The 12699-nt window shown below is 29.4% G+C and overlaps 1 protein-coding gene across 1 annotated transcript in view; it reads left to right on the forward strand.

Annotated features, from left to right (window-relative positions):
- The window catches only part of Csas (CMP-sialic acid synthase), a 57524-nt gene that overhangs the window by 36986 nt on the left and 7839 nt on the right, over positions 1-12699 (forward strand). The window contains exon 4 of the mRNA XM_085814056.1: positions 8064-8202. Within this exon, the coding sequence (XP_085670182.1) occupies positions 8064-8202 (139 nt within the window). The remainder of the gene's footprint in view (positions 1-8063; positions 8203-12699) is intronic.

Here is a 12699-nt window from a genome sequence, read left to right on the forward strand (position 1 = left end):
TTAATCTTAAATAAAGCCACTTATAAAAATTTGAGAAATTAACAGTGAAATATTTTTCCCTAATTTCTGTTTATTTACATATTATTGATTAGTTATATTTATAGTTAATTCCTAATTTTATTAATAAATCCATATGTCACACTTCCAATTAAGCATTTTTAAGTAAAAGCAATGAATTGCATAAAATTCAATATCCAAATCAATAATTACAATGACCGAGAATTATCTTCTCTAAGACGACAACCTCCAGAAGAAACCAAAATTATCTAGTTAGACCCCGAGCGGCTTAGGCTGTGGGATTTCCATTTTGTGGGTGTGTCCGAAGCGACACACTGAGCCGAAAAAGCTGCGATAGGTGAGCATTACTGTGAATCACGTATTACAGTAAAGTACTTTGTCTATGACTTAAAAACAGTAGAATCTGATCTCTGTAGCAGATTTAGCATAACCCAGGGTGCACCACGGGGAGGCCTACTACTTTACACACCCGCAAAAAAACGAGGAAAAAACCCGAGGGAAAAGACTCTCATTACTTCGGCAATGCTGAGGCCTCTCCGAGCCATTTACACAATTTTAAAATTTATAAGAAAAATAATTAAAATACTATATTATTTACAATTAATTACTGACTAGAAAACAATAACTATTAAATATATATACAAATAAAAATCTACAGAAATCAAAACTAAGCAAACTACGCACGATGAATGCAAGAGAAAAAAGGGTCTGCTCTCGCTGAAACTTAAATAGCTAAGTGAAAACAAAGCACCGGGGTCTTCACAACCAAAAACAGAAAAGAATAAAAAAAAATATAAATAAATCTGCGTTCTCAGCCTTCCCCGTGTTGAAGCCCGAGACTAGATTCTGTGACTAACTCCCACGTGACAGGCGTTACCAGTACAGTGTGTTCAGTCCGAACACACCATACACTGAAGGCTTCACTATACGCAATATTTCAAAGATAAAAATTAAAAGCAATACGGATTAGGCAGAATAGCATACGAACAACAAAATTATATAAAGATTTTTTTCATTGATATTCTTTATATTAAAAAAAATCTGAAAATTTCTTTAAAAATTAATGTCTTTAAAAACAGAATATACATCAACGTTAATGATTTGCTTGTGTGGTGCTGCCATCTATTATTCATAAAAGAGATTAAAAGTAACCATTACTCCAGTTTTCATGATATTTATCGATTATCTTCAGTGTCTAAAGAGGGAATATTTTTGGTGTGTTCACACCGAAAACACTGCGCCGGAAAGAGTTAACGGCTGCAAATGATAGGACTGATTTCGTAACATCTGCGGCACGTCGTGGTGAGTTACTGCTGCTGTGAGGCCTATTCGACAAAGATGCCAAATCACGAATCCGCCAGCCACTTTTTTCTCTGACACTTCATTCATTTTCCACCTGAAAAAAATAAAGCTGGGAAGAAAACAAGTCAGTTTCATAAAATTTTGCATAGCACGTCATAAGATTTCAACATAACATTCTACAAAATTTTAACTACCTAGAACCATTTCTCTCTTATGAGGCTCAAAATCTTTTACCCTTCCTACGTATATCCAAAAGATATTTTCTCTTTTTCCTTCGCATGTTTCACCTCTCAAGCCAAATTATACTTGTTTTTTGTTTATAAACATTAAAATCTCAAATTTTTACAATCTGGCTTAATAATTGTCGCTTTATTTCATTTTGAGTTGCATCCCTTAGTTTCAGTAGCAACACCATAAGAAAACATTGGTTCCAAGGTTAGGTTATGTTAATTTATTAGAATGAAGTAAAGTACACGTGATCATATCTGCCTGAGAGGAAGGGTCATTTCGTGGAGGACATTTTAAGGAAAAGTAGCTCGTATTTATGTTACATAGAGTGGCAAAGCACGAAAGCCAACTGTGCAGCCAGCTATTCGCCAAGGATCGATCATTTTAACTAATTTTATGATTTAAATTGATTTTATACTTTTACAAACTTATTTAATTTTCATATCATATAAGCAATACTGTGCCAAAAATTGCACAAAACATTACATAAATTTAAAAGCTAAGTAACAACAAGCAAGAGGGAAAAAGGTAAACATTTCCATGTAGAAAAACTTCAACATTCATAAATAAAAACTTTTTATCTTTGCTTTTTCTCTATTCAATATAGCACGTAGAACCTAAAATGTTCTTTTGATTAAAATTTAAAAACTTTGCAGATTTCTACAGAACAGCATTTTATATATACGTAATACATAAATATACGTAAATTTTACGTAAAAGTTACGTATGGTATAACGTAAAAATATACATAAATATCTAGTAATTGCCACTGGACACTTTTTATGATATTTTTACGTTTAACTTGAACGTTTTAAAGACCATTCGTAAATTGCACGTATTTTTCTCGTGCAATTTATGAATGCATGCTGCTTGGGTGCGTATTTGCTGCGCTGTCTGTATAGATACTAATGTGAACTAATCACTAAGCATTTTAAAAGTGTTTTATAAAATTTTGATATGATTTTTGCAAAGCAACATTTTATAGATTTCTGTATATTGCCCGAAAGCCTTAGAAAATTTCTTTAGAATTTCATAGATAAGCATTTCTATGGAGACTATCCGAAGTTCCATAGGAATTTCTATAGGACTCCATCAGCATTTTTAAACTTTTTTTGTAATAGACGGTATCTCTCCTACTAAAGGACAAAATTTTATCTGGTATATAAGATAAAATAAAGAACATATTTAGGTAATTTTGAATTTGCATAATTTTATGAACTTATTTATGAAATTAACATTTATATTGTAAAAGGGAACTTTTTAAAAATGCCTCGATAAAGCATTTCTTTTGTAGAGGTGAACGTTTAGTACTGATCTAATATATTTATAAGATTTTAAACTGAGAAAGACAACAATAATACAATAATAGATTACAATACATTGCAAGATTGACCGATAAATGTAAAATTTTTACATATCATAATTATGTGTGTAACTAAACAGAAGTTACTCGATTAACTTACATGCAATTTAATAATATATTCTTTAACATGTTTTTGATAAACTTAATTTTAATAAATAAGTATATATATATTTGTGTATTATCTGAAGATATGAATGCAATATTTGTGACATTAAACATTCATCTTCAAGGAAAATAAGCAAAAAGTCAACTTGTAACTATTGGAAAAGGTAAGTTTTCTACAATATCCCTCCTGGTCTATATTTAACAATTTTAAAATTTAGCAAACTCATTCAAATAATCTAAATGTATGATGTTTTCTTTTGCGCTACAGTCGTTTAATGAATTTGGTAATTAACTATATTGTACTTTAGATAGAAAGTAACGTAGATATTCCCGTATTTTACGGTACAAAAACTTATATATTTGATAATAATTGACCTAAATCTTCCCTGTTTTCTTTGCATATGCGAATGACTTTGGCAAAAATTTAGTCCAATGTCTGCTCTTTACTGTGTATAAGTGCACATATTTGGTAAAAAAGTTGCATAAATCTCCAATTACCTTTTGACTGCATTTTTCGTAAAATGTTTATTTTAATCTCATATTTTTTATATAAATCTATGCAAAAATGTTCTGCATATTATGATTAAAAGATAAAATGTTAATTTGATATCAAATTTTTACATATCCACCTCTTAGGTATGTACAGCAATATGGAATAATTTTTTGCATTTAAATTGGAAAATTTAAATGCAAAAAATTAATTTCTATTAAAAAATTACGTAACACTTAAAGGCTGAAAATCACTTTTAATATTTCATTTCAAAGTGACTACAAAATATGCAATAAATTTTGTAAACCTGAATTCTATGTTTTAAATCAATTAATGCTATCGTTCATTTTCATGGCATAAAAAAATGTCCTTCGGAAAAGCAAATAATTTATTTAAAGTGTTATTTAGCAATAATGAATTTAGTAAACAAATGTTTGCTACAGTTGTTTACTGAATTTAAATCTATGAAATGTATTTAGTAAACAAAAATGTAAATGAATGATAGCAATAATTGATTTAAAACATAGAATTGATGCTTACGAAATTTATTGCATATTTTGTAGTCATTTTGAAATGAAATATTAAAAGTTATTTTCAGCCTTTAAGTGTTACGTAATTTTTGAATAGAAATTTTTAATTTTTTATTTTTATTTATTTTTTTTTTCATTTACTAGTGCATTTAAATTTTCCAGTTATATATATTCCATATTGCTGTATATAACTAAAAGGCAGATATGTAAGAATTTGATATAAAAATGACATTTTACCTTTTAACCATAGCATGCAGAAAGATTTGCATAGATTTATATAAAAAATATGAGATTAAAATAAGTATATTTTACGAAAAATTCAGTAAAAAGGTAATTGGAGATTTATGCAAATTTTTTACCAAAAATGTGCATTTATACACAGTAAAGCGGAGAAGACATCGGATTAAATTTTTACCAGTCATTCACATATGCAAAGAAACATAGGGAAGATTTAGGTCAATTACTATCAAATATATACGTTTTTGTACCATAAAATACGGGAAATATATACGTTAATTTCTATCAAATATATACGTTTTTGTACCTTAAAATACGGGGAATAGCTACCTTAATTTCTACTTAATATATACGTTTATATACAGTAAAAAATCGGGGAGATTTACGTAAATTTTTACTAAATATATACGCATACGTGAAGCAAAAAATTGAGATTTACGTATATGCGATAAATATACATAAATTTTTACTAAAAATATACGTAAATCCCAGAAATTTACGTATATTATAAAGTTAAGAATGAACAGCAGTCTCTCGCGTAAATATACGTAAATTTTACGTAAAAGTTACGTATGGTATAACGTAAAAATATACATAAATATCTAGTAATTGCCACTGGACACTTTTTATGATATTTTTACGTTTAACTTGAACGTTTTAAAGACCATTCGTAAATTGCACGTATTTTTCTCGTGCAATTTATGAATGCATGCTGCTTGGGTGCGTATTTGCTGCGCTGTCTGTATAGATACTAATGTGAACTAATCACTGAAGTAGCTTTTGGTACTAGTAACTGCAGTGCAACTATGCGAGATGGTCGATAATACTGATGCAGTATGGACATGTTGGTTTGAAGTAAGCATATAAATTATATTCTCTAAGAATTATCTACTTCTTATAAAAACACATTACAGTAATATGTAAAAAGAAAAAATTATTAAATAAGAATAATCATAACAAGCCTTACTGCATTCTACAAAACCATAGCCATCTCTCTAGATGCCAGATACATTTTTAACTCATTCTTTTACAATTTAAGAAAATATCAATGCTGCCAAAATATTAAAACTTAAAATTATACTTTATAAACAAACACTATCAGAAGACTATTGCGTTTTATACACATTTTATTTGCGTTATTATATTTTGCAACTGTTCTAAGCAGAAATTTTTCACGATTTTGTGTTGCCAGATTAAAAATTTAAATCAAACTCCACGCGGAGGAAAAATCCTGACTGACGTCACGTGACTGTCTGTCAAGGGGCTCCAATAGGAATGAATTATTTTTTTCTGATACTAGACTGGAATCTGAAATTTCTGTTGCATGCTGCTTTTTATTATTATTGTTATTACTTTGGAAAATATTTCTAATTTTCTAAGATAAATCTGTATACATAATTAATAAAGATGTTCTTATATTTGAACTTTTAGACGAAAAAGTATCCTTCAGTCCTAAAATCCTTAAATTAAAATTCAAATAACTTGAAATTCGGAAGCATAATTCACTAAATTAGAATTGCGGTATGCACAGCAGAATGCTAATTTTGAAGTACCATGTGTAATAATAAATTCACAGCGTAATGCTGTTAATTCAAACAATTTCGGATGTAATTTAAAAAAAATTAATGCTGGGATATTTTTTTTTTTTTTTTTTTTGGTAACATCCTTTTACGTTGAGTGGGTTTACACGTAGGTGCCTTTCAAGCAATTAAAGCGGCGGCTCCCATAAGATGTGGGAGAAGATAAGGTTGTGCTATAATCTTGAGCTATGCGTTAAGTAAAAATTATTACTTTTTTTTTTTTTTTTTTTTTTTTTTTTACGTTGTTAGATGACAAATTGTATATTTAGTTGACGAGAAATGATTTTTCATGTGAATCATTTCTTGCATTGCGTGCTGAATAAAATAGGTTTGGTAGATATTTTTTGAATAAAAAACTTTGTTATTTTTAAAAAGGAAATCTAAACCATTCACACTTTTAAGTGTAAAATTCTGAACTGCTTTCGGCCCCTTTTCCGTTTTTAAAAAAGCGCGTTTTTTGAGTTATTCCTCAAGCTAAATAAAAACTTTTTATCTTTGCTTTTTCTCTATCCAATATAGCACGTAGAACCTAAAATGTTCTTTTGATTAAAATTTAAAAAATTTGCAAATTTCTACAGAACAGCATTTTAAAAGTGTTTTATAATAATAAAAAAATAATTATGTATTAAAAAACGAAATTTCAAGATTATTCTGTAAAGTTCATAAAATGAAACTCAAGCATTAGATCAAATAAATATAGACAATTTACTAAAGTTTACTTAAAATCAAAATAAAATGCCTGTTTAATAATTTTAGAAGTTCTTTTAGTTTTGTACCGTGATACACAATCGAGATATTTTGGCAATGAAAATTGCAATTTATATTAAATTTGCTAAATTTCTACGTGAAATAGCAGTTAATCATAAGAACGTAATTTCAGATATTCACTCAACATTCATTTTCTCGTAATGCATGTTGCGTCCTTTGTCTTTTTAGTATCTCTATCATAAGTCTTTAGTACATCCCCCCCCCGCAAAAAAATATTCATTCTTAACTGTTATTAAATGATTTTAGAATTTCATAAAACGTCAAGATGCACATACCTTTTTTGCATGGCTTATTCATTAAAGTAAAGGTAGGGACGCGAGAGTAAATACTTAGTGGGGTGAAAATAACAACAATGATGCTTGAAGGTTTCGGCAAACAACTACAATTCTAATTTCTTGAAATACTTTTCTGACATAAGTAATTTAATATGCATTAATTTTTATAAATTTAATATGCATAATTTTTATAAATATTTATTAGATATTAAATATAATAATTTTCATAAGTTATTTAATTTAAAAATAATTTATTTTATTATGATTTAAAAATATTTTATTTTTTAAATTAAATTTTAATTTTATTTAAATTATTTTATCAAAAATTTTATTTAAATTTTATTTTATTTTGTTATAATTCAAAAATATTTTACTTTTTAAATTAAATAATATAAAATTATATTTTTATCAATATCATAATTATAATAATTTTATAAAATAATTTACAGTATTAATTTTTATAATTTCTACGTATAATAAAAAATAGAGTCTGTGTGTTTCGTTCGCGTTGCGCGTAAGCTAATAGACCCAGGGCTACGAAATTTGGTATGTAGGTGCATCTAGACATAAGCCAGTGCACCTCGAAGCGATTTTTTTCAAAATTCGAATCAATTTTTTTTAAATTTTATCTTTTCGATTTTATAGCATAATTTTGAATAGTTTCATTCTTTTAGAAATGTGGTTTTGGCAACAGTTTTTCATTCAATTTTATACTGGACTGCTGACTGTTGAAAGTCAGCACTGTTGCCACTTGGAAAAATGAGGGCGATAATTCTGTGCAGTTTTTAAATTTAATGTTTCTCTTGGATACTGGGCGTTTGTTGAGAGGAGGCAACGGGAAGTTGGTTAATTTATTTATTTGGATAATTAATATTTGTATTAAGGGATATTGCTTATTTCATTGTAATTTTGTTATATGTAATACATTAATTTTTTTTATGAAGTTATTCCTCAGAGTAAAATTCTGCGCAGTTTATTTATTTATAACTAAAAAAAGTTTATTTATTTATAACCAAAAAAAAAAAAAAAAAAACAGAATTAAATTATTATGGTTTTTGTTCATTCTTTTTTGAAATAATACCTCCTATTCCTGCTTATCTTGAGAAAATTTCCCCACGTTTGCCTAACTATACTTTTTTTTTTTTTTTTTTAATTTTTATTTTTTAGGAGAAAGCACAGAACCACTGAATTTTAACCCACGCCAGCGCCCGAGAAGCCAAGATTGGAATGGTGAACTCGTGGAAAGTGGTCATTTTTATGTCAGCAGGGTGTCGCTCATCAAAGAAAACCTCCTGCAAGGAAAAAGGTATGCAAAAGTTTCTGCTACAAGAGCTTACCAATATACCGCAGAAAGCAGATATCAATATAGTCATATGTTTGTGTTAATCTGCGTGCATATGTCTCCGTGCTAGAAAACAATGATCTTGAATGCTTTGCTTTCATACGCAGAGTGATTCGACGCAAAATCGCAAAACGGAAACAAAAGTCTCTCAGAGACAAAGCTCCTTTGGAGTAAAAACTTTTCAAATTATACGTTTTTGAAAAAAAGCACTAAAAAGTAAAAAATAGTCTTTTTCGGTAAGTGACTCAATGTAAAATCGGATGTATTAAGTGTAATCAGGTTTTACATCTCATTCCAACAGTACTGCTTCTTTCGTTCTTTGAAATTCTATTAAGGTGCTGATGCAGCTCCTGTATGGGAGCTCAACCATTTTATTTTGAATCAGATATGAGCAAAAAAAACCTAAAAAATAATGTTTTTTACATCATGATACCTAAAAGTAATATTTTTTACATTTTAGTAAATTTGATTAAAATTGTGTAATTTAGGGGGAAAAATATGTGTTTTATTTCATACTACTTTGGAGAATGCGGAAAAGCAACAAAGAAAATATCGGTGTTTCTGAACTTAGGGATATTATTCTTTCTGCGCTAATACAAGATAACATTAAATTCATTTGAATTATATTTAATACAGAAATTCGATCGTCACTTAAAATTGTGGGCCTGCTAAAGAATGAAGGAAAGTCTTTAAGTTTGAAAATCAATTCAGCAATATTAGCAATTGCGTGATAACTTTAAAACAGGATTTCTTAAGCTGTGAGTCGGGACCTGCAGCACGGGGCCGCCAAAAATTTTAGCAGTTTTGATACTTCTTTAACTTATTATAATAATTTTAAAATTACCAAATAAGTTTACACAATGTATTTGAAAATAGATAAAGATGAAATAATACAGAGAAAGAAAAGAGGAAAAAAAAAAGAAAAAAAGAAAACGTTTCGACGCATTCTTTTTATAATATAAACGTTCATTTTCCTTGCTTTGCATATGACGCTGTCATTTCATCTGTTACTTATTTAAATTTTTCTCATTGTTACATGTCTTAAAATTAAAAATTAAAGTTAATGACCTAAAACTGTAATAGTGTATTACAGTACAAGTGAAAAAAAATTGACAATTTCACTCACGCGTGTGTCGGATTTGCGCAAAGCTTATGAGGTCCAACAAAATTTTTGTAAATATTATAGGATCCTGGAAGTCGCGAAAAAATCTCGATGATAAAAAGGGGTCACGACTGAGAAAAGTTCAAAAACCCCTGAATTAAAAGAACATTTTTGAAAAACATGCCAAAATTCAGCCTGTACTAGGTATTTCTAAAAAAAATTTGGAAGATACTTTTTTGGGGGGAGGAGGAGTATCCCTTAGGGTTTGCGTTTATCAGACGAACAAGGATCTGTGAAAAAAATTCAGCACTGAATAAAAAATATCTATACTGAAGTTCCATAAGAATCTTATATTTTCATTGTAAATTCGTATGTGCGTTATTTTGCAAGAGGTTCGGGTAAACAGTAGGAACTCAACAATTAATTTAAATATTTGACTGAAATAAACTAACCAACAACGAAATTAATTAAAAAAACGCGTAAAAACGTCGTCTAATTTCAGCGTAGCTAATGTAAGCTTATATGAGAAAGAACCAGAAAAAAGCCACGTAGATTACCTGAAGGAAATACAAATAAATAAATAAATAAAAAGCTAAATTTCAGAGATTTCACTTTGAAAAAAACCAGTTTGGCAACTCTAGGTATTTTCATAAAATCTTCCAAATTTTCCTTTTTTTTTTTTTTTTTTCCAGATTTTTCTTTTTTTTTTAAGCGAAACAATGTGTATTAATCCTCCAGCAAGTGAAAGTATTATTCACATTACTTTTCACTCGCCTTATGACAATGATAGCTTTATTGAAACAGGTAGCAAAGGAAATAGTTTCAAAGTCATTATCACTTCCGAAGTAGTGGTTTTTGATGATGGAGGGGAGGGGGAAGTACTGCTTCGAACTAGAAAGATATTTCCGGGAATTTTCGCTTAAATTCTTCCTGGCGCTTCGGTTATGTAAAAATCGAAATTTCGAATCAGTGACGTTAGAAGCAGGTGCAAACATTTTCGGTGCCACACGAGAGTCGTCAAGGCAGTAGAGTTCACAGAAATCTTTCTTCGAAAAAATTATTTGCTTCTGAGGATTATTTGCAGGCAGTTAAGAGTTTCTTGAACCCAAGAAAATACCTTTTCATGCATAGGAAAATTACGTTCTTTTCTTTTTTTCTAAATAAATATTTTAAATAAATATATTTTAAATAAATTATAATATTTATAAATATTCTACAAATACTAGCATTTTCACTATACTAGCATATATATTAGCTAGCATATATATTGGTAATACTAGCATGTATATTGGTAATATACCGTGCAATTATTATGCCAAAAAGAATAAATAACTTCCGTCTTTTCTTTTGACTTTTGCAATTAATGGAATTTAAAAATGCAAAATTCTTAAAAGATAATAAATAAATAAATTCGATTTCTTGAATATCAGAGTAATACTAACTCCATTCTGTTTCTATTTTTAATAGTAATTCATTCTATTTTATCTCTGGGGGCAGCACAAATGTCAATAAAAATCGATCACGCTGTCAACAAAACATGCTTTGTTTGTTCATGTAATTAATTCAGAAAGTAGAATCTCATCAGTACGTTTACTAAAGCATTCAACAATTCGAATCCGAATATTGCGTTCTGACATCTTCAGATGCATAATTAAGAAGGAAATCTCTTTAGAAGCATTATAAGGACAACACAAAATAGAAAACTGAAAAACAAAAAAGAAACATTTTGCATTCACAGAATCTACTGCCCTTCCATGCGCTAAAATTATCTCATTTTGATTCTTTTTTTACTTATTTTGGAAAACTTTGTACCTGGAAATACATCTCTAGGATCAATGTTTGAGAAAAGAATACTTCTATGATGTTTTTTGAAACCTTGCGTAAGTCACCATAGTTACATGTTAGTAGAAAAGAGCAGTTATACAACATGAGGCTCTCAGACGCATAGGGGCGAGACCTATGGAGGCGCTCATAGACGACAACAACATGCTTTAAAGTGTAGTTTAAAAAAAAAAAATTGTAGTGAAAATGTTAGAGAAATTTAGAAAACTAATTTAGATTAAGGTTCTAAAGGACAATAAATTAGATGGAATGGTAAACATGTATTGATGATTTCATTAATGACAGGTGAGAAATAATTAATAATTACCAAAATAAAATTAGTTGAATTTTCAAAATTTTAATTTTTAAACAATGAAAGGATCAAAATAATAGGAAGAAGATAAAAGTAAAAATATAGGGCAAATCAGTCACAGATTGGTAAAAATATGAGAAGGATTAATGGAAAATAATTCAGCGTTTCTCTCTATAGGCCACGTTGGTATCTAAGCAACCAATCACAAGACGCACAGATTGCTACCCTCTAGCGGCCGGCAAATGTTGAACTAGAACGTTCCTGAAGGAGCATGTAACCGCATGTTGCAATGCGACGCTCATAATGACGCAGAACCCTTTTCAAAAGCATCAATGATGACGTAGGAACCCCCTTCTGAACCATGGACCTTCTAAGAGACCCTTTCTTATAAGGTCCATGTTCTGAACAGGATGACGCATGTATGATGATTCCGCATGCTTCCAGTTCAGGTTGACGTCTCAATAACAAGTGTGTGTCGTCTAAACGAGCGCCTCATCACATGTGAGGACTTTTTCCTTGTTTGCTCAGCGTCTCTGCCGTAGAATCAGCGTTTTCTACTTACTCACATTAAAATATACGAATTTACCAAAAAAAAAAAAAAAAAGTATGTAAATCAGAGGTTGAGTGTTATCAGAAAGAACAAAACTGATATTAATTCAGACACAAAGTTGAAAACAGTACAGGTGTAATATTTTTATTCAGAAAATGATAAAGAAGTAGGTTTCAAGTTTTCGCGACATTGTTTTAAGCAATACAATAACAGCTAATCACAATCACAGACAAATAAATGGGAGTAGGATGCAAAGAGAACTCTTTTGTGCGTATTTAAGAAAGGAAGTACTGTTACGCAAGGGATAACACGAGATAAATGTGTTAATCGATAAGATAAGTGTATCGAGATTACGCTATCGCGCATTTAATCGCAATCAGTGAGTTAGAAGGAAATTATCAACTGGATTTGTTCAACTTCATTCATAAGGAAAATCCATTTTCTTTGGAGTTTGCGTAGCATAAAATGTATGCAGGCTTTTGTTTGTTTCTATAAGAAGAAATATTCTGGTAATGAAAATCTCTAAGGAGGTCGTGAAGAAAATTTACAGTTGTAACTAGCAATATAGCAATCCTTTTGATTTGTTAAGAAATTTGTGCTTTTGTCTAGCCGAATGTATGCCTAGTAACTCACAGAAATATCAGAAACTTGGGAACCTTTAAATATCTCCTAGTT

The sequence above is a fragment of the Stegodyphus dumicola genome, chromosome 3 (genome assembly GCF_044657685.1).
Source record: "Stegodyphus dumicola isolate Sdum_Otavi_A_Nest chromosome 3, ASM4465768v1".
NCBI lineage: Eukaryota > Metazoa > Arthropoda > Arachnida > Araneae > Eresidae > Stegodyphus > Stegodyphus dumicola.